Source organism: Amblyomma mixtum, chromosome 1, assembly GCF_055824585.1.
Source record: "Amblyomma mixtum isolate Tamu chromosome 1, ASM5582458v1, whole genome shotgun sequence".
Lineage (NCBI taxonomy): Eukaryota > Metazoa > Arthropoda > Arachnida > Ixodida > Ixodidae > Amblyomma > Amblyomma mixtum.
The window spans coordinates 266,804,206-266,832,133 of NC_143012.1; the positions used below are offsets into that span (position 1 = coordinate 266,804,206).

General features: G+C 45.8%; 1 protein-coding gene across 1 annotated transcript in view; it reads right to left on the minus strand.

Moving 5' to 3' along the window:
- LOC149371623 (cell adhesion molecule Dscam1-like) overlaps positions 1 to 27,928 on the minus strand; it is a 407,986-nt gene that overhangs the window by 52,886 nt on the left and 327,172 nt on the right. The window contains exons 11-17 of the mRNA XM_089565878.1: positions 24,348 to 24,521; positions 21,878 to 22,025; positions 17,593 to 17,741; positions 8,295 to 8,426; positions 7,088 to 7,255; positions 3,994 to 4,064; positions 1,677 to 1,917 (exon numbers count right to left, since the gene is read on the minus strand). Of these exons, the coding sequence (XP_089422004.1) occupies positions 1,677 to 1,917; positions 3,994 to 4,064; positions 7,088 to 7,255; positions 8,295 to 8,426; positions 17,593 to 17,741; positions 21,878 to 22,025; positions 24,348 to 24,521 (1,083 nt within the window). The remainder of the gene's footprint in view (positions 1 to 1,676; positions 1,918 to 3,993; positions 4,065 to 7,087; positions 7,256 to 8,294; positions 8,427 to 17,592; positions 17,742 to 21,877; positions 22,026 to 24,347; positions 24,522 to 27,928) is intronic.

Consider the following 27,928-nt stretch of genomic DNA (forward strand, 5'->3'; position numbering starts at 1 on the left):
ACGAACACGGTCGCCGAATGCATTTCTTATTAAAGCGATATAAAATCAGTTATTGGTCACATCGGAGAAAGCAGATACAGTTAGCAGAAGCGCCAGTCGTACACGCGGCATCAAAAATCACGAAATCAAATGTTTCCCAGGAGTGCGTTCGCGTCCACTAGAGCTGCTGGCAGACTCATCCTAGTGTGCAAAACCGGTAAAGCGTCAAACAGTGCAAAGATAAAAGAGCTGTAACATACGAAGAGATCAGCTTTCTAAAGCTGATGTTTTCGCTCGCATACTTAAAGTTTCGCGGTCGGAGAGAACCAAGTGAAGGCAGGATACAAGCAAACGGCCTTGTGTCTCGTCTAATGGGTATTGGAAGTTGCCTGTCCCGTTATAAATTTCTTTTTCTGTGATTCTGAGTTGCAACGCTTTGCAGCAACTTTTACGACTAACATCTGCTCCAGTGAGGCATTCGTATGTCTTTAGCGTTGCCTTCGTCAAAGCGCAAGTTCGATTTGAGAAATGATGCTATAGAGCACATTCTAACGTAAGCTAATAAGGCAATCGCACAAAAGTCCGAAATATAATGGCGGCCGGAGACCGACGCCCGCTTGATTCACTTCTGCAAATGAGGGCGCCTCTAGTGGCCGGCGGTTTCGGACTCTGGCTTTACCAAGTCTAATTTTTAGTTTGGTTTCTTGATTACAGCTAGTCTGTTTTTCGTTCATACTGGAATGTCTTGTCCATATATGTCTGTCCACGTATGTCAGGTGAAAATTAAGATTAAACGATGAAAGTATTAGGAACCTCAGGGCAATAATTGAAGCCTCGGGAAGGAAACGTTTTCGTACGTAAATGAAAGTGGAGTCATAGAAGAAGAACGGGATGTTTTGCTTATAGTAGTCATTTAAATGGATTATTTGACATCATTAGGAAAAAAATAGCTGTTGAAGGTTTCTAAATGGCGCTCGTTGTTAAAGATTAACCTGGTTTGAATGCGTGTTGGTTCTGTTCCTCTGTAACAATGCTTCTACAGGAAATAATATAACAGCATTCGCATGCGAAATCGCATAACTCAAGCAATGCTCTTTCACCGAGCATGTAAAACCCATCTAGCGCTCTCAGCTTGTGTGGGCATGTATGCAGCAAAACTTTAAGGCCCCACTTAGGGCAAATGAAGCTGGCCTTAATCGATAGAGTACTATGTTGTGATCACAAAGAGACCACTCTCATCGAAAATGGAGCTTTTTTAAGCTACAAAAGAGCAATGAACGAAATGCAGCTAAAATGACTTCCTCGGCTCCGATTTTGGGGCGCGGTTTCCAGAAGTTACTCTACCACACAGCCACTAAGTTTAGAAGCTGCGGCAACTCTTCCTTTTGGCTAAGGACTTTACAAGGTTTGTTGGAAGGCTTCTAAATCCAAAGTTATCGACGATAAAAGCGCCTTTAAATGCTAGAAAAACACCAGGGTACCCAGAAACAGCCAAAGAACGAATTTTTACTGAGAACTGTAATCGCAGGAAGTTGTCCTCAGCGTGCCTAGCAATCGTTCACTGCCACAACTGAGAAAGTATCCGAAAGAGCGCCTAATCAGTGAATTGGAATTGTGGTAGACGTAGCCCCAACATGTTTAATACATTTTTATAGAAGTTTGTGGGAGATTAGCAGAGGCGAGTACGCAATACGTACCGTGCTCCAGTGTCTTTGCTACTATCTCCTCGCTGGCTGGTCCGGAGCCCGCTGAATTAAACGCCTGCAGGCGTATCGAGTACTCGGTGTTCCGACGGAGGTTACTGAGTGTGAACTCTTCAGAGTCGCCACTCCTCGAACTCTCCAGTGTCTTGTACACATACTGCTCGCCGGAACGGTGCAGCTTGTAACCTAGGTAGTATCCTTTCACCGGGCTCCGCCGTTCCTCAGACGGAGGAGCCTGTCGAAAAAAATAGGCAGAGAAAAAACGAAGATGCTTTTTGTACTTGTCCGCTCAGTCATTCACTGCATTCAAAAGAAACAAACCGAGTGAATGAAAAATTACGGCGGCTTGCCCTCAGTTCACAAGTTATCAGCGCTAGCGATCACTTGTCGCCAGCAGCGCTAGCCGCGAAAGGGTTCACACAATTATAATACCACGAATGACAACACACTGCCTAGGAACTTCTTTTTTATTCCCACTGAATTGCCTCCGAGCAAACACAAAGCGCCGCAATAGCCTATGAATGATTGGGTAGATCCCTGGCTGGCTGTGCATCACGGCCTGCGTTATGGCCTCTGGTTTTAAGGCGACTGACCAAGACGGCCCTCACCGGAGGGCGGAGACCAGGGTACAATAGCCAAGCCCCCGCACTGGCAGCTTTTTAAGTACGCATTTAGTTTTCTGACTTTTTGTTCTGCGTCTTCATATGTTGGGGCATTCCTATGTTGGGAGGAAAGGGACGTGTGGAAGGAACAACACCGACGGCGCGAAGCCGTGATCGGTAGCTGTAAAAAAAATGAAATGACAGTGATGCGAAAAAACACAATAGGGATGAATCTTCTGAGTCGCTTTGGGACGTTAAACCCCATAAAACAAAACAAACGAATCTCCTAACTGAAGAAACATGTTCATGAGCCTGTCCTACTTGTGACATTCACCTATATTCCTATATTTGTTTATTAAATAACCCTTCGAACTTACAAAATGACCTCTGAGTTACATTTACCGTGTTTCCTGAAATAGCATGCACTTATTTATAACCTTTGAACATGCAAACATGCATGACCTCCGCATGACTCTTTAGGTCATTCATGCTCATCATTCAAGCAGACGCCAGAGGACGCTGCAAGGTTCAGTTGTGGGTTGTGGTGCGTATAAACTTTGTGTTTCATCAAGATACGGACAAGGCTTCTACTTTCTCACACTGCTGAGCATTCCTAGCGGTATCTGATCGACTGTCACTTTCCCAGGTTAGTCAGCGTTACGAGCCACAGAAAGAGCGAAACCGCACAATTACGTGATAGGCGTTTGCCTTTTCTGTCAGCTCTGCGGCAAGCAAAATATGGGAGTGTCGACCATGGACATAAAGAGCAAGAGGGTGAGCTAAGAGGCTCAGGTGAAAATTTTTGAAATGTTAATGCGGAGCATGGCAATGACCACCGCCGCCGTAAAGTTAAAGGCACAGTTTAGAGAGGACTTTCCCATTCAGTCCTGAATGCTATAGTCGCTGCGAATAATAGCTCGAGTAAATTTTACTGTAATTTTTTCGCACCGTTTAGACAAAGTATGAGCTAACTTAAGCACTATGTTAATATTGGAAGCACAAATCATGCCTTGCTTTTGTTGCACGTTCAGTCCCCACATTTTACGTCGTACTTGTATGCGAGCTCATTACGTGCTTTTTTTTTTTAATTCGATGGCATGTTTTTTTTTTTTGCCTCTTTGTGAATCCTGCATCTTGATTTTAATTTTTTGCGCACTTAAGCATAAGGCGTACTATCGGGGACAAAAGTACCTAGGACGCATGAATGGCAAACAAAGCGCATAGCCTTCTTATCGGACAGTAGGACACAAAGGTGCGTGTGGGCGGGAAAGTTGAACTTTAGTTCTCTCGTGTGTGCTATAGAAATCAGGCTATTGTTCGTTCATATCATGCTTAAAGGAAAAAATTCCTTGACGTGTGTCCTAGAGACATTTGACACCGATAATACATAAGGTATCATGTTCCTACGTTTGTACATAAATTAATACAAGATCACTTGATAATCAATGGCACTCTTGAGAACACAGTTCAAGCCGCAGCAAAAAAAAAAAGAAAAAAACCTTCTTTCTTTTGTGTCATCCATCGACTGTTTTTGTCGGTTACGATATTACTAACGATGCATCGCGCATGACAGCCTCAGTCGTTTATGCGCCATAAATCACAACGCAAATAACAAAGCATCAGCATCGCTGCAAAGCCCTAATGCTAAATATTGCGAAATGCAGCAGCGGCAAGTTACTGAGATAGAAAAGCAAGGCTGTTCTACGCACCTTCCATTTTATTTTGATGGACTTCGAGCTACTTGGCTCAATCTTGATGTCCGTTGGAGGATTGCTTGGCGCTGAAAGTGCGAAAAAGACAAACAATGGCTCAGTTGAAATCAAAAGGCGAGAGTGCAGGCAGCTTTGCGAAACCAACCTACTGGAGTGCTCGATATTTCGTATTGTATACATTACTCGTTTTCTGAACACACTATTTAAGTTGACCGTTTCATTTTAAGGAAGTAATAAGAAGAATTAAAGGGGAGCGCTATTTTTCCGCTCGGGCTATCTTCTTTACTTTTAACAACCTGAAGCGTTTGTGTGGTCGCTGGAAATAGGTCGCTGTTTATGCCGCACATACAACCATCAGTACGTACCATCAGTGTCGAATGAAACGAACAGTACAACCGTAACGCGAACACTGAGAAGAAAAGAAAATTTCTTGCTCGAAAAGAAATAAAAACAACGTCCTCCCACTGTGCTGTCTTCGCGCCATCAAAGAGGAAATGAAGTGCGCAAGAGTTCAGTCTCCCATTTTGTTAATGCGATTGCGTCAAAAGCATCATCGCGAAAAAACTATGTTGTTGAGGATAAACTTCGCAAATTGGCTGGAGGAAAATGAGGTCACTATACCGGAACTTGCATCTCTTCGGGTAAAGGCATGCATCAACAGCTACTAATCCTATCGCATAGGCAGTGCATGAGGTAATTAGGCAACTTGAATGGCCTTGGTGCGGCATTCGACTATGAAGCACCAACAATACCCCGAACTTAGCCCATTACTAACGACCAGTGCTACAAATCCTCGATTACAATAGGGCGCCTAACTGCAACTGTTAAAAAAAGATAACTGTTAAAATGTAGCTAACTAGCTTACAAGTTCACATGATTTACCCGTTTTCTGACGACCGTCAATAATACATTGCTATGTTGCGAGAATCATCCTCGCACCTAATTCTCGCACCTAATAAGTCCCTTTTTTTTAATTAATGGCGGGCTGTCCTGAAACAGCAGGCATCATCCACCTCGGGCAGTATTTCATGCACTGCTCCCCTTTCGAGTTGGTCAGTTCGGCCTTGCCCTGCCATCTCTTAGCCGTCCTCGTCAGCTTAGTAGAATGATTCTTTCGGGCTGGCGGAGACCCATGGCTCGAATTCGGGATCAGGGCAAACTCCTCTTAGGGAGCGGTGGTTCTGAGAACTTTGAGTAAGTTTCCTTTATATACACATGGCTGCGCTCACTGCATTCTAATGGCTTTAGCTGAAGAAAACAGTGAAGGGGGCAGAAAAATTTCAGGGAGTGCTTAGGATTGCTAAAATCGCACTGACACCCCTTACGTGATCCCACAAATTGCAGTTATCATTAGGAGCCGCAGTCAAACGATAGAAGGAAAGCCCAGCATGTGCTGGGTCATTCATGATTAGTGTGAGTGCAGTGCCTGCTAAACATCGTACACATTTCAGAAGCTCGAGATGAACAATAGAGGAGCCAAGGAATTCTCAAAATAAGGCTGCACAGCGCTCCACGCTGCGGCAAACAGCGTCACAATATGTACTTAGCTGTAATGAAAGCTCTTTTTCTGGAAAATTTTAATCTATATATAATTCGAGCAGAGCGCAGTTGCACCAGGCAGCTATGCGCAAGTTCAGATGAGATTCCTACGGACAGGCGAAGGGTTCTGGCGCCATCTGCCGACCAGCAATGCAGCGGCAGCTACCAATCAATACCACCGCACTTGCTGTTCAAGGCATAGAGGGCGCCACTATGCCGTAGTGAGGCTTTCGGTCCTAGCTTTTGTGTTATTTCCTGCATTTTTTTTTTCTGTGCACTCTGCCGGCATACCTGTCCGCAACAAATTGTGAAGTATTCAGCACTTTCGATTCCTTTAAATGTTTTCAGGGGCGCCGTCGTTTTCCTGTTTACATTTCACTGCTGTTCCACGTTGGCGGCAAGAGCGGTGCCGTTATCACCCATAATGACATGGAATTCCGCGGGCTCGCTACACCACCGAACGCGTAGGCATTCCGTGCCATAATGCACGCAGGCGGAAAGCCACCAGGAGCGAGAATTTTATATTTCTTACCGTCAGAAAACAGTATATTACTCTACCAACAGTGTACTTGGAGGGAATCGTTGTAAATAATTGAATTGAAAGATATTGCATTTTAAAGTGAAGTTTCAAATGTTCTTTTTCCCAGGAGCACCATTCGTCTTCACTATATTCTCCTCCAACTGGTAGAAACTTGCTCTACCTGTGGGCTAAAGCCTCGTCATGCCATCGTTGAAACATGAGGGCGGCTCTACCAACATGTTTTGCCTCACGCATCTCGATGGCCCGACCTAGCTACATCGAACCTCTGGCTGTTTGATAACCTGAATGAGCATCTGAAGGGTATGCGATGAGCGTCCAGCAAGGAGCTCACCAAAGCACTGGGCCGTAGATGACTCATAACATAAAACTTCTTACGATGACACAGTTTGGGGCTGACAACCTTGCCGCGCAGTGCTGCCAGAACATCGTAGCGTGCTGTTATACCTCGTTGCAAGGGAAGTAAAAGGTCCTCAGATTTTTTCGCAGTAAAAGTGGTTTGGTTCCTTTATTTCCCGATTTTGATTGCAAATAACATAACACACAAATGACGCACTATTATCTCAAACTAGGCTGCGTGTAAACATTGCACCTGAAGGTAAGCCAGCCGTTTCTAGCAAAGAACTCTGAAGTGACCCGTAGCTACCTGAATAGCAATGGGCAAAAAATTGTGATAGCATTTTACGTTCAAGAACTGCACCGTCTTAAACATTCCATTAAATGCGGCAGGTTTTGAGTTCCCGCTCCGAATAGCTCCGTGATGCCGTTTTATACCAAACATACAAGGTTTTAAGATCAGTTATCAGCAGCTTACCAAGGAACAAAATTCTTACTGCTCATGTAAGGAAACCAGCGTTCACACCGGAATGACTCAGGTTTTCACGAGTAACTTATGCAACTCATCAGCTGCATTCAATATTTTTGACGCATCATCTTAAAAAAACTATGTTATAAGAGATTTAGGCATGCAGTAAAAATTATTTTGGTAGACAGGGGATGTCCACCGGCACGCACCTTCCTCCTTCGTAATGACGCTGACCACCTCGCTGGGGTTTCCGTGTCCGAGAGCATTCTCCGCGACCACCCGAAAGTTGTACGTGGTGACGGGATTCAGGTTGCGCACCACAACGGACAGATCGCTGGGGGAGTTGCGCACTGACATCACGTCCGGGGTCCACTGCTCTGCACACGACACAGGGCACCGGGAACAACACGTCACTTCCGTCGCACACAAGGCTCATCACCCTCGGACTGGCCAACGAGCTAGGGGTCTAGCTTTTTTCTAGCGCGCTCCAATCCGCTGATACAAGAAGAACCAAAGCTGTTCAATCGTACTCGCTTGAAACATATGGTGGAATGCATATTTTGAATTCCGGCACTCTGACTTGCTCTGAAAGTGAGGGTTACAACATTTTCAAGATCTCTATGCGGCGTTCACAGTGACTACACAGGCCACTCACGGCCAAGAACGTATTCAAAAATGCAAAGTGTGGGACGCCACCAAGCTGTGCGCCCATATAGACAGCGCCTCCATTTAATAAAGTCCTAACTCGCCGCAGGACGCGACGTGTTTTGACTCAGAGTTTCGGAGCTGCAAGGGTCTGACAGCTCTGGGAGCAACCACAGTGGGACTCGCCCATTCTGCCGCGCGGCAATCGACAAACGCTGCACCGTGAGTGAAGCGCTGATAAAAGATTCTTTTCTGGTTGAGAGCTAAGAACATATTTGCTGCCTCGACTATAGGTCTGTAACTGCTTTTCATGTCGTCTAGTGTAAAGCTTTCGCTGCTCAACAGAGGACTGCGTGCGGAACTTTGCTCGCGGAGGTGTCTTAAGTGCGACATTACCAAAACCAGCAGCAAGACCTGAAGCCTGGGAACCTTTGCCCAAGCGTTTACGGGCAATGTACAAAATATTTGCTTGAAATACCGAAGAAACGGGACAGACAAGCTGCGTTGTCTACGAGGAGGGTGCTTCATCCGCAATAAAAAACTTGCCGTTCATAAAGCGCTTAGAACGAGTGGTCACACGGAACCGTGTCTTCAGTTTCTGAAGGTTTTCTGCTTCAGTGCCAAGCGTCACGACGGCTAGACCAGTTCCCATAAGTCATAGTTAAGTTAGTACTTAAATATACATCAGCAATGCTACGTGAACCTGCGCCGCAGAATTACAACATTGTACTGAATAGTCTGGCCACAATGGTCCGCGGGAAGCCAGCTTACCTGAATCCCGCTTGTACTGGACAATGTAGCTGGTGAGTGGAAGGTTGCCGCTGTAGGGCTGCATCCAGGACATCGTCACACTCTGGCTTGTCACCTCCTTTATGTTCAAATTTCGGGGGCTGTCTGGCTTCTCTGGAAATTCGAACGGAATGGGCGCTTTGCTTTCAGAGCCATTGTCAGAAAAACCAACTGCGATGGCCTACGGACAAGAGCTACGGATAGAAATGAAATTCAAGCACTTTTGCTGCGAGCTTATCTGAGTGCCATTCACCGAATTCAAAGTTTCCGCAACCAATGCCATTCGACGCATTATATCAATCGCGCTGAAACATAAGAAATCCACTTGCTCGTAAGAATGTTCTGCCAGTTCGATTATTCAGATGACCGCACATTAAGAACCAATCGTGCTGGTCGCCATATGAAACATTTTTTTTATCTTGCGTAATTACCGCACTGTTGTGCGAATAGGAGGGCCTAACTGTATGATGAGCAGATGCAACGACTCACATATGCATAAAAGGAGTACAGGTTGCCTGCTCGCCGATGGAATATGCGGTCACGAAAAAAAAAAGAAACAAAATATTGTCACAGGTACCTTTTAAAACAGCGCTTTAATGTTGCTTGTATGCATGGCCAAGTTTACAGGTGGGTAAGAGAGTGCTTAAAACGGTCGGTTGAATAACTCCTGCTGAACTCGGCGATTGTTGCCAGGCCACAGAATTTTTGATTACTTAATAGTTTCTACTTGCGAAAGCTTGCGACTAATACTACTAATATTGTTCAATTTTCGGGACAACCAGTCTGTTGAACGAATGCCACTGCAGCGCCTGAAAACTGTTTCTGTTTAAAAACTAATATCGGTGACAAAGCTATCAAAAGGGCTTCAAGCGTACAACGTTTTTGATTGAGTTTAAGCTAATAAACCAATAATTGGAAATAACTTGCCTGAATCCTTTCAAAAGTAAAAAGAAAAAATTCGGAGGAGTGGGGAGGCACTTGTGCTCTGCCTTTACGGATGCGATAGAGTTAGTGGGTCCCGTCAGTGGCTCCTTTTACTCACACAGACACGGGCAATGTTTCTACATTATGTGAAAAAGACATAAATATGAAGCACCGCTTAAACTAAGCCGTACTAACGTGCTTGGTGCTGTCCAAGCTTTACCTCTCATGTAGTGTTATGTTGCTCTGTCATTTTTTAGATGTCTTTGATGCTGTTTCCCGAAAGCTTTGTATATAGTTGAAGTAAACAGAATATAACTTCGCTGCAATAAATATAACCTTAAGAAAAAGTGCCGCCTTGAGAGGTTCTTGCCACAGATACACGTCAATATTTTATTGATTGTCTTCGTCGAACGTTTGAGGTTTGAAAAAAAATTAAGTGCATAAGTGCACTGGAGATAACGACAAACTTTAAACATTTACAGTGCGAACAGTTTTTTTAAACCGGCTCACCTTTCCTACTCATATCGTCTTTATTTTGTTTTGTGAAATAAAGGCAACACTGAAAAAAAATCCTGCGTGGCCTAGGAGTCGCGTATCTGACTTGCAACTTAAGGGTGAGGGGTTCGACTCCCGCCTAATTGCCTTGATTTTTCTTTCCGCTCAATAATTCACTTCATACACTTACGTGTCTAATGATGTTTCATCATGCTGGGGCCTTCTAATCACCAGTACTGTGTTTTAATTACTCTGCATTCCACAGCTCCGCGTGTGACGTAGCAAAACTCTCGACCAATCCGGCCACGCGCACACACCAGCGACGACGCCATCTACGTAGGGTTCTCCGCATAACGTGAGCCTTAACTCTACAGCGTTAAAAACTGAGACCACAAGTCGCTGAACAACAGGGCCTATGACAGTGTTGCTGCTGGAAGAAATCTCCGGAGTGTTGGAGACTTTATTTTCGAGAGAATCTGAAAAGACAGACTACAAATCTGACCCGGCTGAATGGCGTCCTTTCTCCCATGACGAAAGAAAAGTCTACCTTCAGTCCTGCCTGGTGATACCGTCAATTTGAACTTGGTAGAAAATACGCCTCTGCATGAGATAACAAAGCAGCGCTCCTCGTCCATCTGTACACGCACGCAACCATATCTAACTTTCAGACTAAGCCCTAAGGACGTATTGTAAGCAGGCAGTGTTTCAAAATAAAAATAAAGCGCGTTTGTGCAACGCAGGCAAAATTCTTGCGAAATTTCGCGTCGCTGCTGCCTTTTCTCATTTTACATTTCCGCTCATCTTCTGAAAAAAAAAACCCACAACAAAAGAGCAGAAAGAAACGAAGAGCAACGCATGTCAAAATTTTTGACGCGAAACAGCGGCAACGCAAACATCGCGCGCGAATGCTGATTAACGCTGGTGAGGAGAAGCGTCGCAACTGCCGGTTATAATACCCTTCTTACTCCATACCCCGTGCGCGTCAGTACTCGTTGATGTCCTTTCCAGATTTAATACGGTACAACACAGTGTATAGTGGAAGGATAAATGTGACGCAATTCGAGCCATCGGCATCAGTGTCTGGGGGCAATCACGCAAACGCTGTTGCTACGGCCTCTCAAAAACTGAACTCACTCCATGAGTGCGTGCCTCGGTTGCGCCAACTTCTTCGGGGCATTGTTTTATTGCAGCAGTCTTTGTTGCGCTCGCTTTCTTCTGCACGCACGAGTTTGCCAATATTGTCTCTGTACAACGCATGCAACATGTAGCATGAATATGCAAACAGCCAATCTCATCATTGTTTCAAGGCCACGAGGCTCTTCACACGCGATCGTACAGGCGCAAGATCGGTCAATAACGAGCAGTGCAAAGCTGAGTTTAGTTCTGTGTTGTAACGTGATGGTTAGTTGTGGTCTTTCTGTTGCTGGACGATGGGCGATGGCGGCAAGGAGAGTGCCCGAAAATTAGGGGCGTTTTTTCCTATGCGGTGCACTTCTTTGCAAGAAAGCACTTTTGCCCTTCCCGCCGTGGTGGCTCAGTAGTTATGGCGCTCGGCTGCTCACCAGAAAGGCGCGGGTGCGATCCTGGCCGTGGCGGCCGAATTTCGATGGAGGCGAAATTCTAGAGGACCGTGTACTATGCGATGTCAGTGCACGTTAAAAAACCCCAGGTGGTTCATATTTCCGGAGCCCTTCACTACGGCGTCCCTCGTAGCCTGGTTGCTTTGGGACGGTAAACTCCCATAAACCAAACCAGACTTTTGCTCTTAGCCACTTCTCGTTCATCCGGCACAGAAGACTGTAATGCATATATGAACAGTATAGATGCTATATTTAAAGCCGAGCATTGCACAGATGGGGAGTTCCTGCGCTGACGATAAAGTGAAGCACTAGTACAGGTAAGCGCGCATGCAGTGAAATCCCCAGTCAGGAGCAGTGTGGAACCAAATTAGGCGCAAGAATCGCGTAATGTTTGGTGGTAAGGAATAATGGGAGTTTTTGCACTCCCCCTTTTTCTCGCTTGTTTATCTCCATCACTGTAATTACTTTCGCTGCTAACCAAATCAAGACAAAGATCATCCTATGAAACTTCATTCTACGATGCCTGAAATATCTGAAACACGTAAGAAAAGCCTTTTCTAGCTAATTAAACGGAGCCCACTCTTTACATCACATTAAAACATAATTCTTGTATGCAGTTTGTGCCCTGAACCATAATATGATAGTAATATGCACGTTATCCGCTAAATGGGCCTTTTTACACCTTACAGTACCCACGTTGAGCAACTGATCTAATTAGCCATATTTGTACGTTTTGCAAAGGTGTCAATGAGGCCAGAAAGACAGCGCGGTGCACAGCAAAAAAGAACATGCCATATTGGCCCAACAACAGTATTTGACATTTTCACGTTAATGAAAGTAAGACACCATTCCCGTTTTGTACGTTACACGTGGCTTGTATTTTTGTTCACAGGTGGGTACAAATAAGCTCCAAACGTAACCAACACCTGAACTGCAGCCACTTGATCGCTAGATGAAATAGAACTCTACCGTCATAAAAAAAAAGTCCTGAATAACTTTTAAAGAAATGTTGGAAGGGTTAGGTGCATATTATTTAAACAAAGGAGCGCTGCTTTTAGCAGGAAACAGGAAAGGAACGGTCAAACACTGAGACACGCACACACTAGTACGCCCCCCGTGTGTCGGCGTTGCTTGTGTCTTGCTTGATTTTGACGCATTTGTGCGAAGATCCTGAATCTTTATTTCAACCTCTCCCCCGGAAAGACGCACCTATAACATGAGGCCAGAGACCAACTCCGCAATCTCGTTAATGACATCAACCAAGTACAAGTCGTACCTTAAGTACCAAGCTGCCCTCGCTGCATTAAGTATGAAGGCATGACAGCGCAACACCAAACTCATTACTTATTCTTCACTCAACTGTAACGGCAAACGTTGGCGAAACCCTGTTGGTCGACACTTCTTGTAACTAACTCGGCTTTTAAACATCTCGACGAAATTCAAAAGCAAATCCCTGCATTGTAACCTTCCTTCTTGATGGATGGCATGCAATGGACGATGAGGAGTAAAAAATAATAATAATACAAGCTATGTGATATCAATCCTGCACTACATGGCTCCACTTTTTCTCTGAAGAGATTTATAACTTGGAAAGAAGGTCTCTGCAGGGTTTCAACAGAACGCCTTTCGCTTGCATGCAAACAAAAGTAGCAATTCGGAAACGCATGTCAGACACATAGAATTAAGAAATAAAAATAGGCGGAGTCAACTGAAAAGAAATTATAAGCCAGTGAACGCTTAAAGAAGTTTAACGCCCCCTGTGGGCATGAAAAACGAGTGGTAAGTCTCGAGCAACGGAGCCCAATCGCGTAGTTACATATTAAAAGACGGCGGGGGGGGGGGGGGAGACTGTGATAGAAACCCAATAACTACGGACACAGATGTGTTAGCGCACGTATCAAGCCACACGAACAAAACAAGAATGTAACATCACGGATCCTACATGGAAGAGCGCGCAGGAAATTCGACATCTCGCACGTGCTGCTCCGTTGGCAGTATGCGCACTTTACGCCAGTCTCTGGTAACAGCTGTTACTCCATACGAAGAAAAACAAAAATAAAGAAAAAATTAAGGAAGAAGAAAAGAAAAGTTGAAGCGGGAGCGGTTTTTTTTTCGACTGAATGAGTTGTTTTTGTTTTTTTTTCAGCTAGGAACGTGGGGGTGAACGGGGGGGGGGGGGAGGACGGGGGGGGGGGGGGGGGAGAGGGAAGGCCGGAAACAGCAGCGTAGCAGCGACACGACAAAGGAAGGACAAACAGTAAGGTCGCCGGCGAAAGCACACGCGCTTCCCCGACTGAGAGAAAACGGCGACAACAGCCGGGCCAGGACAGCACAACCGTATCAACGACACAACAAACTCGGGCCGCGGCAGCAGCAGGAGCAGCAGCCAGTCCTGCTGACTCGACTTTCTTCCCGGATGGCGACCGGAGTTGTGCGCTTTCAGCAACGGTGCACTTCCCATTTCCCCGCGGAATTGTGCGCCTAGCTGGCTTTCAGCAGCTCGGCACGTTGCGCTTATTCTTCGCCCTCTGTTTCCACTGCTCGCGCGTCCTTGCCACCATTCCTCCTCCTCCCCCCTACCACCCTATTCTCCCTTTCCCGCAAACTAGCTTTCAGTACTCGTCCCATGCCTTTCATTCTATCTCACCCGTTCTCCACGTTTGTTTGTCCCTTATTTGTCACAAGTACGGCACGCTTGCCTGCTTCGCAGAGCCCAGGCTCATCTCTCCGCCTCCACGGGCAGTCCAGCTTCGAAAGCTGGGCGCAGCTGAGATCAAATTTCGGCCAGCGCAGTCTCCCCTGACCTTCTTGCAAAACTCGAATCCCGAGCGCGGGCGGAACAAGCGAGCCCACCATGTGAAAGGCCTGGCCAGTGAGCGAAAAGATAACTTGTCCAGGTAGAGAACGGAATGAATCTGAGACGGAACAAAGGTTTTCCGACCCCTCCGGGCATCGTCTTCTTTCGTCACTCGTTCGTCGTATTTGAGAGTTTTGCTCTGCGTTGGCTTTCTGGCCCTGGGAGCCTTTATTTTCTCCGCAAAGGAAACAGTACAAGGGCTAGTACATAGAGCTTTCCGATATTTACTTAGCAATAAATTACTTGCTATTTATTTGATGTTTCGTATGGACGACTGTTTAAAATCCAAAACCTCGTTGTGTTCAGTGCATTTCAGTGTTTCTGCTGTGCTTTCTACTCATGTTTTCTTTATTCTAAGGGCTACTGGCATTGATTTGAAATATAAACATGACCGAGCTGTTTCTTTTACGCAAGCGAAATTTTGGAAAAAAGAGCAGGAGCGAAAATAATGCAGCTAAGCACGCATTTCCTGCTCGTTATATACTTTCTAGCCACTTGCTAAACCATTCCTCTAGACAATGTAGGCGTTTTTTTTTTAAGTGAACAACAACAGTCTTAGACCAGCAGGACAATATTCAATACTTGTTCACTATTGTCTCAAAGGTCTTGTTCTGAACGAGTAGCACTCCAATCTGTGCATTACTGCCTTTACAGTGCTTTCATGCATTAGCCTACATCGTAAAATTCACTTAGAACCATCATTCCTATTCTTCTCGTTAAATGTTTTGTTCCCCTCGGCGCTGTATTGCGGTACATGTAATTTAAAATCTGCATGCAGCTATGCAAGAAAACTAGCCTTTCTGAGCATATTGATGTGCTTGCAGACGGTTTCTGCATTTTCGTTTGTGTAGCAGTCGCAAGAACTTTCTCGGTTCACGGAAAAGCCGTCTTGAAACGCTCCTTAAAACTCGTACAAATAAATTCATCCCATTTCGCGGCATTCCTGCTTGCCCTGCGCCAGCTCGCTCTTTTCTGTATTGTATTCAACTCACCAACAAATAATTTCATGAAGCTAACGGACAAGACGAGGTTTTAACCTTGGTGACGTGTTTTCAGATAGAGAAGGAATGCCGGCAATCAGGAGCAAAAGTATTCCCTTTAGTGATCTGGAGGACACGTGCATGAGCTGAGGCGCGATCAAAGTGCATGCAGTAGTATAGGAGAACCGTCAGTATTCTGGAAAACGCAGATCATCTTGAAACAAGAAAAAAATACTAGTCCTCCAGCTGATGCACCTGCAGCGAAGTGACAGCTCAGGTCGCGTTAGGTATGATATCGGGGTCTCTACGAAGCTATGAGGCTAGTCAAAACTTACAACTGCTCATGAAAGGACAGCTACCGTGTACAGTGTACAACAGTCATTTCAGCGCTTTCCGTAATGGTGGTTTAGCTGTTGCAAACAAAATTCTTCAATTTTGGTTCAGTAACAACGATGCGAAGAATTCATCGGATAATGATTCGATGCTCTCAACTGTGCACAAAATCTCGCCTAGCCACTAATACTGCCTGCAATATCGATCACTGTGCATACGAGCACAATTACATTTCGCACTCCACGGGACTGAAAATATTATGTGCTAGTATAAAAGAACAATGACGAAGATGAAAGCAGTGCTGGTCAGGAGATGAGTACTGAAGACTAGCTTTTCGGCTGCATCAAAGTCCCAAATTATTGAGAAGGCCTGAGAAATGGTCGACCGACACTTTCCTCCACTCAAAACAGAGAATATATAGATCCAACTTCGTTCCTATCAGGCACTGCGCAGCCTAAGGAACGATTAAATGACGCCGACATATCAGCAGTGAATGATTGCTCTAATGAGTCCAGTATGCCACTGGCCGCCACGCGTTGGCTATAACCGTTTGTAGCTTTTCTACTAACTTATACAACTCCGTAGCTTGCTTGCAGGTTTAGCATTAGTAAGCGTTGACTGAATCACCGCAAGGTGATTGAGTCAGTTATGGTCAATTATGATAAAATATGTAAATTCAGTATAAAACTATAAATTATAATACCGAGAGCTGTCCGAAACGCAACTAATGTGCGATCAAAGGGCTAAAGTATGCGAATGCTCTAAAAAATTTCAAAATTCATTGGAGTTAGCTGAGTAGCTAGTGGGCGAGTAGAAATTCTGCGTGAATTGATAATGCATTTTCGGTAAAACCTGTTAGGCTGATGATTTGTTTGATGATATACAGTTGGAGCCCGTAGAATTGAAAGTGTGCCTCCGGTTTGCTCACAGAATTGTGTTTTTATGACCGTCAAACCTGAAGGCGTCAAGCATGTGAAAAGTGTCACGAAATTTATTTTTAGTGTTGATTATCTAGAGGTGAGATGTTAAGTTCAGTTTCGACAATCGGATGCTAATTAAAAAGTGGTTTGATCACGTATCCGAGCTCTTGTGCGTCACATAGATGCTATTCTCTGTTCTCGAAAGAATCCAGTCCCATAACATTTTGTTTCCATACTTTGCGTCAAAGTTTTGCGGGGATTCTCTGAGGCCTAAGCAACTGGCATGAAGTGAAATGATGGCAGTCGTACTAGAGCAAGCGTACGAAAAATTATGCTCGGTATGTATGGAAGTTTCCTGCTTTTTTCTCCGTCGACCGAGGCGGTTTTTGACAAATCAGAACACGTCAGCAGTGCACAAAACGGCGGCTATCGAAGTCGTTTTGAGTACATTTAAGCAGGTGAGAGACAAAAATGCTCCGAATGGCCATGTCGCAGAGACAAGGATAGAGAGCACTGAATCACGCCGTAGGTATCAAAATGTCAGTAAAGTCGTAAAAAACAAATTGCAGGACGGTTACGAGTGCTGTAACGCGAATGGTTCATTGTCAAATAGCCGGAACATTGAGCGGTCATTGTCGGGGAAGCTCCAACGAGAGTATCGGTTTCTGGGCAGAGACACGAAAGAGAGACCTTTCTTGAACCACAACTCAACCTATCGCATACGAAGCCGTTGTAGGCAAACGGATTCTTCAGAAACTGTTTAATGAACATCTTAGTTGCAGCCTGCGTCTTGAACACTGCCTTGGCTTGCAAATTCCGTCGCCTCGCTTCTGGCTCGGCAGCTCGAATTTCTCGTGTCGAATTTCTAATGTCCTGGCGTCAAAGTCAATTCGCCTCGATTGTCGCCACGAATTAAGCCTGAGGACATCATCATCATCGTCATCATAATCACCCTGCCACGGGAAAAAGCCAAAAGTACGGGCGTATTCTGCTTATCTTCAGCAAAGCATGTGCTGCCTTAAATAGTACCAGATGGGTTTTCTTCAGGCCCACCTCGCAAGTTCAGTACAATGCTGCAACAAGCGAAACATTACAGCAAACACCAACATGAATTATCGTTAACATTTGTGCGCCTTCCGCTAATTTGTTTACCGCACCGTTTCCCACGCTGCTGAGATGCGCTCCACTTACCCTGAACAACGACTTGAAAGTTTGTCTCGTCTCTTCCGTAGGCGTTTGACGCCATGCAAGTGAACAACGATGAATCTCGACGGTCCGCAGACTTGACATGGATTTCAGAGACAACGTGTTCCGGAAGTGTTGTGGTAGTTTCTTTATACCTGCAATAGAAACAATGCGAAATCAGTTTCTCGTAAACACTTTTGCTAGTGGAAGTTGGATGAATAAAGCTTGTACGTGTTCTAAATATTAATTCGTGGACCAAGTTTCTTGCATAGCAAATTTTGTCACAATAACCCCTATGGGGAAAGAAAGGATGAAGACGTGCGGCAGTAGAAGAGAATTCTAATATACGTGAAGCACGTCTCAAACAGCAGCTAAACAATTGGCGGTGCAGGAACAAGGCATTTTCTGAAAAATTTTAACTTTTCTAAGGGAAGAGACATACCACAAGAATGGGTTGCTCAATTAGCCAGCAGGAAGAAAACTTTTATTGTAGCGAAAGCTACTTTAGGATAGCAGAAGCGCATTTCCCGATGGCTGCCAAAGGCCACTATTGAGCATGCGCCGTTACCAAGGCAACCAGTAACATGCCAACCGTGGCGCCACTCGGACTGTAAATCATAAGAAAAGAAAATGGGGGTCCAGGTGGGAATCAAACCCGGGCCGCCAGCGTGCGAGACGAGGGCGTTGCCGCTCTTCACGACACTTCTACTTTTGAAGCTGAATAAAATTGCGTCTGTAGAATGCACAGTTTTTAAAAGTTTTTCTCCAAGATATGTATTAAGGCCTACGTGGGTAATTATGAGAACGTTAATAACGGGTGTCGCACTCAAGCGAGTGCTAAATTTCTTCCGTTTCCGGTAAATTTCCCCCTTGCTTGCATTTAAAGTGACTCTATTTTGCCTGTAGTAGAAGCGTCATCATGCGGCAGGCAATGAAAACCCCTTTCGCCATGTATGACGCTGTCCCAGCAGATGGCGCAGGTGGCGGACCGCGCACAGCTTCCGCGCCGCGTGAAAACGAGGCGAGAAAGGCTAAGCGGGCGGCCGAGACGCTCGAAGAACGAGATGAACGTCTCGCGAAGAGACGCCGCCAAGCTGCTGAACGACGACGGCGACGACGGCCGCGTGTCGCTACTGAAAGTACAGCAGACGAAACAGCTTTCGCTACGTATATCCTGTATATCGTGGCTTAGCTGAGCTAAGCCACTGCCGTATTTTACGTTGATTGATTGATTAAAAACATCTTTATTTGTTCAGTATTCTCAGAACGTATGGGTGGGCCGCCTAGTCCGGTAGTCCATTGGCTGCTGCTGCTGTGCTGGCCCTCCCCACCAGCCAGTGCTGACGGTCAGGATCATCGCTGAGCAGAATAGCCTCCCATTAAAAGTCAGACAAGGTATAAGCAAGCAGGGGTGTGACACTGACAGTATGAAAATATGCCCTTTAACTGAATCAGTTACTACTTACGCTTACTCGTAATGCTAGAACGATTTTATAGTTGTATCGGGTCACCAGTAAGTCCTCGGGCATCCTAGCAGAATACTGAGTGATTCATTTTTTGTGTCTAGTTGGGCAGCATTGACAATGAAACAAGACTTGCTATATGCATTCAGAAGAGGTATATGCCCAAAGCATGATGAACTGTCATGGCCCTGAGTAGGGCTAGTTGATTTATAATTTCACGCATCCTACCAAGATGACACGGACAAGCATAACTATCCTGTATCCTGCTCTTGCACTTTTGTCCATGCATTTTTCGCTAATTACGATATCTGAAATAATCACTTGATTTTCGCCTTGTCAAATATATCGCACAATAAGCATACAAAAACATTCTGGAGCAGAGAACACTTAAAGGCACTGTCGATTTGGTTTCCGCCAAGGTTTCGCATGGAGTCTGAAGTCTCGCAAGTTCTATGCAGCGCCTCAATCGAATACAGACTATCAGAGGGAATCATTACAGAAATTGACGAACTCACAATGTATCAAGGTTTTTGCGTATTCCTTTAGAGTGCGGCGTGCCCGCACTTATCTTGTAAGTGAAAAAAAAAAAAAAAAACATTCTTCTCGTGTAGCCCAGCATCGAACCACTGACAGTTCGGCTCCAAAATAGGCTATTTCTCACTGAGCCAGTGGCGCAGTTTACAGCCACAGGTGGACCACGTAACAATCGAGAGTCAAGATGCGTTCGGAAAAATTAATTATCTTACCGTGCTAGGCAAGCAATTGCACTTTCAGGGTGGAACGGTATTCTTGTGCAGGACGATAGCGATGAACATTCAGTGTAATGGTTTGAAGAAAATTGCTATATCGATTATATAAATGAACCATAGCCTGTTAATGCGAATCTAACAATTTCAGACTGAATTAAATTTTGCGGCATCGCGATAGAGTGCATTTGCATTTCTTGTATCAGTACCTTTATATGGGAATTTCACCGAAAGAAGTGGTCTCGGCTTCATAGTTGGTCGCAACAAAAAGCCCGCACTCTCTTCTCTTCCCCACAGGGAACGGTATTGAGGGTGGTGGTGGTGAAAACTCTTATTTGGTTGAATAGAGCTTGGGCGCCACATAGTGGCCCCGCTACATGGTCGGCGTCCTTAGTCCGGGACACCGCAACACGAGGCCCCGTCTGGCGCCCGTTTCACCAGAGCTCTTTGGGACTCAAGCGAGGAGCAGTTGAGGAGGGCAGTCTCCCATGCCTCTCGGGAAGGGGTAGGGGAAGGAGGGAGGTGGGTATTCTGAGTGCATGCCCACACCACGTGGAAGGTATCACAGGCCTCCCCACAGTGCGGTCATCGCGCATCCGTGTTAGGATAGTAATGTTTTATGATTGCAGAGCAGAGTAGAATACCTGTCTGCAGGCGCCTTAAAGTTCGCTCCGCCGTCTTACTCAGCCCCTTTGCAAGGGCCGAGAAAAGGCGGTGGTTGTCGCTATAATGTGTTAAGGTTTCCCCGAACCGCAGCAGCCGCTGGTTTGTCTCGGAGCCAGAAGAGCTGGGATGAGGAGTCCGATGAGTAAGCGCTCGGGCAGCCACGTCAGCGGCCTCATTCCCTCGTAAGCCGTGGTGGCCAGGAGCCCAAATGATTCTTTTCGGTGTTGGATCAGTGGCAGTCCGTCTTAGAATACGAGCGGCTGAGGGGGAGATCTCCCCTGCCAAGTAATGATCACATGCTTTTCGGGAGTCCGTGATGATGGTTCTCGAATTGGCGTGGGCGGCAGCAAGCGCTATCGCTATTTCCACGGCTCGCACTGAATTCTTCTGCTCGCACTGAATGCGGGTCTAGGGATTGAGCGGCGGGCCTCAAGTGCTCCCGAGAATATGCGCCTAGTCAGGACACTTAAGCTGAAGTGGTTCGCGTGAGCGAGGAAAACATTCTCTCGTGGGCTGGAGATAAAGGTTTGTTTTGCGCATGCCTTTCATAAAATACTACTTTCAACAGAAATATAGGTTGTTACATATTTCCGTCACTTATTGCCATAAATGCATGTTCGCACTTGAGTGGGGTAAATGGCGCTTGGGTTCAAGTACGTAATGCTTCGTTTGCACAGTACATGCTGCGCTACTAGTTTCCAGGACAAAAACAAGATTAGAATAAGGGCACATTTTAATCGAGGTGACGAAGAAGAGGGCACTTGTGTACTGCGGGCGTTTCGAAAGAACGTGACCATTGTACATTAATACTGAGATGCACTCCGAAAGGAAATAATGTGCGACGCACCTTGTTCTATTTGAGGCCCCAAATATTAATAGCAGCGGCATAACCAAGGCAATATATTATAGGATAATGCTTATACTAAGTTTCACTTTCATTCTATTCTGCACTCAATAAAATTTTCCTGGAGAATTTCCGGTGTCTATTATCGTTAATAGCATTGCTTTCAATGTTTTCTTATTTGTTAACAAATGCATTCAATAAGTCCAGTCGCCACCAGGTAACAAGAGTGGTTTTAGTTATTTGTCTCTTGCATAAGAATTTGGTAACACCTTATTTATTTATTTACAATACCCATAGGGGCCCTCGTGCGACGGTATTACATAGGGCGGGGGGGGGGGGGGGGGGGGGGGCGATACAAGCATGAAAATACGGAACAGGCACTTGAAACAAAATACACGTAATTTGTTTACGTGCATTTACGCGTGGAACTCGAGATATTTCTATATTAGTTTAGTATATATTAGTTTAGTATATATTCTTTATGACTATATTATTTTCATTCATTCACCGAGTTTGGAAGAGTTCCCATGCTCTTTCTGTAGCGGTAAAAACATAAGCTTCAGGATACTCACCTATTTTCGGCTTGGAAGTTGAGCACTTGGCGATCCTTCGTCCACGTGATATTTATAGGCTTTTCACCAAAGGCCTCGCAGCGAATCCGCACGTCTTCTCCTTTCTGCACGTTCTGCGAGCTGAACTGTGACTTGAAAAAGGCGGGCACTGGTGCGTTCATGCGTGAAGTAATAAAAAAGAAAAAAAATGCTTATTAGTACTCAAGCCAGAAATTACAATATGCTCGTTACGACACCGTATTAGGATTAATTATCAAGACCAAAATAATGTACTTTCTTTTGTCAGCGACCGGTAAGCGCAATCCCATGGTCAATACCGCTGGCTGGTTTTACTCTCAAGCTCTGGATGGGTGCTTAGGAACAGGAACGTTCGATAGCTGTGCCAGTGACGAACGACCAATGCTAGAAGCTGTTTTCAGCGAAAATTAGATGTTCTTTTTGAAGCAGATTAAAGAGATCGCTTTTGAAGCGGTATTACGTACAACCATCGAGAGACCACAACATCCACTGACTTGAACTGCCCAGATAACAGTGATGTTGACATAACAATTATTTCGAGGAAAGGATAGAAAATATTTTGATCAGTACCGCTGCGTAGCTATATGCCGTATTTTGCCACGCATTTTCAACACACATATTTTTGCTGGTTCCTTTTTTATTCTAATGACTGTTTCGTTAAAAATGTCCTTGAAGTATCGTTTAGGCACTGCGTTCTGATAAGTCTTTTGACATTAAAAAAAACACTCATAAATTTGATATGGCACTGTTTTTAATTAGACTGTTGTACATTTGTCTACATGTACATTTCTGTATATTAATTTTTGGGCTTCTGCATACGTATATTATTACGCATATGTATATTACCTCAAGTAATCCAAAACATACACTGCGCTGCTGCTACGTGTCTTGAAAATTCCCTCTTTTCCATTCCGAGAAGAAAAATGAGGAATACGTGTCTCATCAGGCACCATCTCGCCACCTTTGTTCCAGCTCAAAAAAATTTTTCTTTCTTTCAAAAAGTGCAGATTAATGTAAATTTAAATTAGCAAGTAATTTTGTCCTCTGAAACGCGGAATATGGACAACGAAAGGAACGATACTGCAAACAAGCACACAAGAAAGACACAGTTCTCAAACTGAAGAATGTTCGCACAGTGGCTTATAAAGGCGGAAGTGCCTGCACTGCGCTGTTTCAAAACGTTTTTTTTTATTTATTTGACAATGGTGTGAGCCTGGTTGTCAGGCTCATACAGGAGTGGGTTTTGCAGTTTCGTGCAAGCGGACAGTGCTCGGTGACGAGACGAAAAGTGCACAGTCACAATAACAATTGAGAATAAAAAAACATGGACCTTCATACATTGCAAATAAAAAAACAAATAAGATGTTTAGTAGATACTTTAAGGGCTTCACTGACTGAGGAATCTCTCAGTTTCTTGAATAAACAGTTCAACTGTACCCGCATTGATGCATTCACGTGGCAGTCTCTTCCACTCGAACAGTGAAATAGACTGCCAGAGGGGAATTGACAGTTGTGCTTTTTAAGTAATACCGCAATGGCGTATTTTAGTTCTTATTGACGTCGAAAATGTATCGGTACCCAAGCAGTTTAATTTGAATTACCGGTTCAAGAGTGCCTATAATAATGTCCATCTTTTAAGCATAACCCTATAGACATATCGGTATATTCATGCGCGCAAAGAACTCTGCTATTACAGTAGCCAGTTGATATTTTCTTTCTGCTTTACGAATAAATTGTTCAATTTAATGCTGGCGTGCTAGGGGAGCGCGTACTTGAAAAAAGATGAAGCGCTTATTCAAGGAGTATATAAAAAAATCCTCAGAATTCTGCAGTGAATAACATATGTATGTACTCAAAACTTTTTGATTGCTAGGCAGCAAAGGGATTGTGCAGTCGTCAGAACTCGTGGCGTATTTCACAAAACTAGTTACTCCTCAATAAAGACCAGCGTCTTTGAGAGCCCCCGGCTTTCAAGAGCATTTTTTTTCCGCCACTCAGTAAAGTGCAAAGCTCACGGAGCTCGAAATGCTATATGAAACTTTGTAATCTCGCGAAACGAAACGCATATCTGAATTTTATATAGACAGTTTTCATGCTTGCAGTCTGGGTACAGGTTTTACGGATGTGCTTGGACCGGCTCAATTTCTTAGACCTTACACTACACAGATACTTTGTCTTGTTTCGTTTTCCTTGAAATGCGAGAATTTGAAGCATATTAGACGCTCTTGTTTTGTGTGTGATATTAGAACACTAGCAATCAATTCAAAGCAGACTGAGAAATTCCTATTAAAATATTTCGCGCAGACGTCCCTTCTTATGTCTACCTAACTAAGTGCACACGTGCCCGCTTGATTCGATTCAAAGTAAACCAAGCCCTTTCTTTTGTATTCGAACCATCGCTCTGAAAATTCTCGTCATTGTCATTACGATTATACGCGAACTGTACCCTCACCATGAACTCGAAGCTTGACTACTTCGCTGAGGCTTGGCTTGACGTTGTTTGTCGCTTGGCACATGTATTCTCCGGCATCTTTGAGTCCAATTTCCCGCAGGACTAGTGACCCGTTCTCCAGGATTTGGATGTACGGGTTGCTGATTATGGTCTGCGACTCGACGAGGGGACCAGCTGCAAAAAGAAATACCAAAAAACAATGAGAGCTCGGATGACAGCGTGAGCCCGCATGCATTCTGGCAGCTGCACAACGTAACACGGCACACCGGCACCAGCCACCACTGCATTCGCCTCTATAAAGCACACCATTTCACGCCAGAAAAACTCGCCAGCTCCTCGGAATAGGTATCAGTGCTTTCGAACGCGCAACGGGTACGGGTATTGCCCCCCCCCCCCCCCCATCTCTCCCCCCCCCCCCCCCCCCCCCTCGCTCCTCCTGTTACTCGGAGTGTAAACCGTAACGGCGGCGTAGTTTCGAAAACAACGCCACCGCCGTGCCGCCGCGTCCATGCGCAAGCTCATGAAAATGTCGACGACCGTAATGGTAGCAGTGCCTGCAGCGGAGCCTTCCCTCCCCGTCCCCTCCTCGCCGCTTCGGTCTTCAATTCTAATCCCTTCGCAGGCAGGACGCTTCTCCGGCGTCGCTATGTGTGTACGGATCGCAACAAAAATTCCATTTCTATGCAAATACCGCCCGGCACGAACTGCGTTACCATAGTTAATGCGCGAGAGAATTGCGGAAAAGGGCCGGGGAATATGCGCATATAGATATCTCCGTGCGAACACCTCTGTCGCGGGCAGAAAACCCGTTTCAAACGTTACGCACGGGAGGCGCGGGTGCTGCGGAGATGGGTAGGAGAAGATCCGGTTGCGCAAAGAGCTCTCCCCCAACTCCCCACATCCCTCCTTATTCCCGCCTTTTTCTTTTTGCCACCACCTGCGAGAAACTGTTGGCGATTTCGTTTGAACGCGAACGGCCCGAACGCAGACAACGCACGCGCTTTCGGCTCTGGGCGCGCTTTGCGCCGACACGAAACAGAAAGCAGGGCCCCGTTCCCTCATCACCCACCCGTCCTCCTGTCGTCTTCTCTCCTGGAGGCTTCGAAAAGGCTTCGAGCCTTTTCGAGAAGCCCCGGAAAGGGAAGACCAGAAAAAAAAGAAGAAATAAAAGAGAGAGAGACGGGAGAAAGTTGTTGCTGCTGAAGGTGGAACCACAGCACTGATTCGATATCGACGTAAACAGGGCTCCAGTTTTCTTTTTTTTTTTAGCTTGTGGGGTTATTTGTTTCACACGCCTCCTCGCGCGGCATGTGTCCCTGAATGTGGGGGAGGAAAGAACGAAATCAAGATAGTCGCGTCGTCGCAGCAAAACGCGAAGCAGGTCGCGGGAGGGGGGGGGGGGGGGGGGGGGCGGGGGACGTTTGGCGGGTGGCGGAGGCGTGAGGACGTCCCTCCTGCCATCGCACGCGGACGAATGCATCCCATCGCATCAGCTGTTCTCCGAGATATCTCCGTTTTACCTCTCACTCTTCGACGTTGCCCAGCCATTTTCGGCGGGCCGTCAGGGGGACGGAAAGGGGGAATCTGAGAGAACGTTGGAAGCTGCATATAAAGACGTATGGATCCGAGCTCGACGCCCTCCTTCACGGGCCCAGTGCATGTCAAACTGGTACCAGTCGTTTCCTTTTGTTTTGTTACACGATCACGCGCGCTTTGTTCCTCGGATTTCATGTGCCCCCATCGCGGTGTACATTGCGTAGGCGGACGCTTGCCACACTTATATACGACACCTTTGTTTTTATATGACACCTAGGTTCCACTCGGTGCCTGAAAAAAAACGGTCGTTCGGCTCACCGATGTCGGCACGTGCATGGAAATTTGCGGCTGAAACCTGAACACCTGACTGCCTCGTAAAACGTGACTTGAATGTGCTGACAACCTCAGAACCAGTAGTCATAAAGGTGCCGCAAACTCAAGGCAAGGCTTAGTGCTCTGCATAAAGTTGATGCGTTCTGTCCGTACCTAGCCTGCACTCTTCCGTTCACCCCAAAGCTTTATTTTCGCTATGCCGGCGCTATGTCGCCATTTGGCCCAATAGGATGGTCTCTGTTTTCTTCTTTCTTCGTCCTTTGGGGCTTTGGCGGAGCACTTACGTGAACCAAATAAAAAGAAGAGCGAAACAAAAGAAATGCGTGCCTCGACTCCGTGCCGCGAGGTTCGCGTGCCAATGCCGGGATGCGTGATGCGCCGCATTAGGACGTTAGAAAGCGTACGCGGGCGAACTGTTATTTTCGTGCGCCTTCCACCTCTTCCTCTGTCGCTCTTCTAGCGCGTGTTTTCCGCCCGGCGCATGCGCATTGAGGATATCGATTCTCCCGCCCTCTTTTTCTCTCCCGATGCTGTCGACGGTGGCGGTGACAGCTGACTAGCGCGGGAATCGGTACTCAGGGCGCAGGGACACACAAGATCAAAAGCCTCGTTTGTCGCTGGCGGATGCACATTTTGATCCCGTTAATGCCGATCGTAATCCAATATCGTCAATGGGCTCTCCGTATAAAAGCAGAATGGCTCTCTGGATATTTAGGGCACTGCAGTTGTAGCAGCCCGACAGCTTGCTTGTTTTCGGCAGAAATATTCCTGGGATTGTTTGTTGGAAGAAGAAGCAAATTTTATCCAGTGATATACGTTAGAAACTTAGCAGCAGCATCTTCTGACCTGAATTAAAACAAAAGTCCGAAGGCGCGTAAAGTGCAAAACTGTGGAACAAAGCGACAAAACACGCGCACATGTCAAGCTTTTCTTTGCGATTCCTGTTCTAGGCGCTGTTATTGAACTTCAGGAATTGGCACATGATTCGTCTAGCTTTCACATCTTTAAAATGAACTAAAAATGCAGCACAAGCTTCTTCAAAGGTTTTGAGCTTTGTGACGTACTAAGCAATGAACTTTAGATCAGAGCAACGTGGTAGGTTCTGCATGATGTACAACATGTAGGAAAGAGGCGTTGCTTTCTCTCCTTCTACCGTGAGTTGGAATTGTTAAAGCACCTTTGAACGCATGTTATCTTTACTGACGTGAGTACGAAGGAATTCAACAAATTGCAGTAATATTATGCTATCCCTTGGAGGAAGTTGGCTTATTCCAGTCTGCCATCTCTAACGTACAGAGTCGTCCACTATTTATAATGTCGCTCCGTGCTGCCGGCGCTCCGCGGGGCGCCTCTGGCGGCCGCCGCAGACACTATTGCGCAGGAGCCGTGAGAGCCGCAGGCGGGACTTCGCGCGTCGTCTGCTGCAGTGCGCCCTGTACTGCGGTGAAGTGGGCTTCAATTTTGCAATGCGTCCGCAAAACGTCGATCGGAGAATCATTTCTGACTAAATAAAAGACTGCTGAGAAGCCGATCAGCTGCTTTAATCCCGTCGCAGCAACACGATAAAAGTCTTCTGCGTGCCTGGTGAAGTTGAAACCTACAAATAAGAACACTAGGGAGAATATGCGCGCCACGTAATATTCAAAGCTTTATACTACTGCTGCAGCAGTACGATCCTCAAATATTTTAATTCTTTGGCGTCTTGCTGAGTA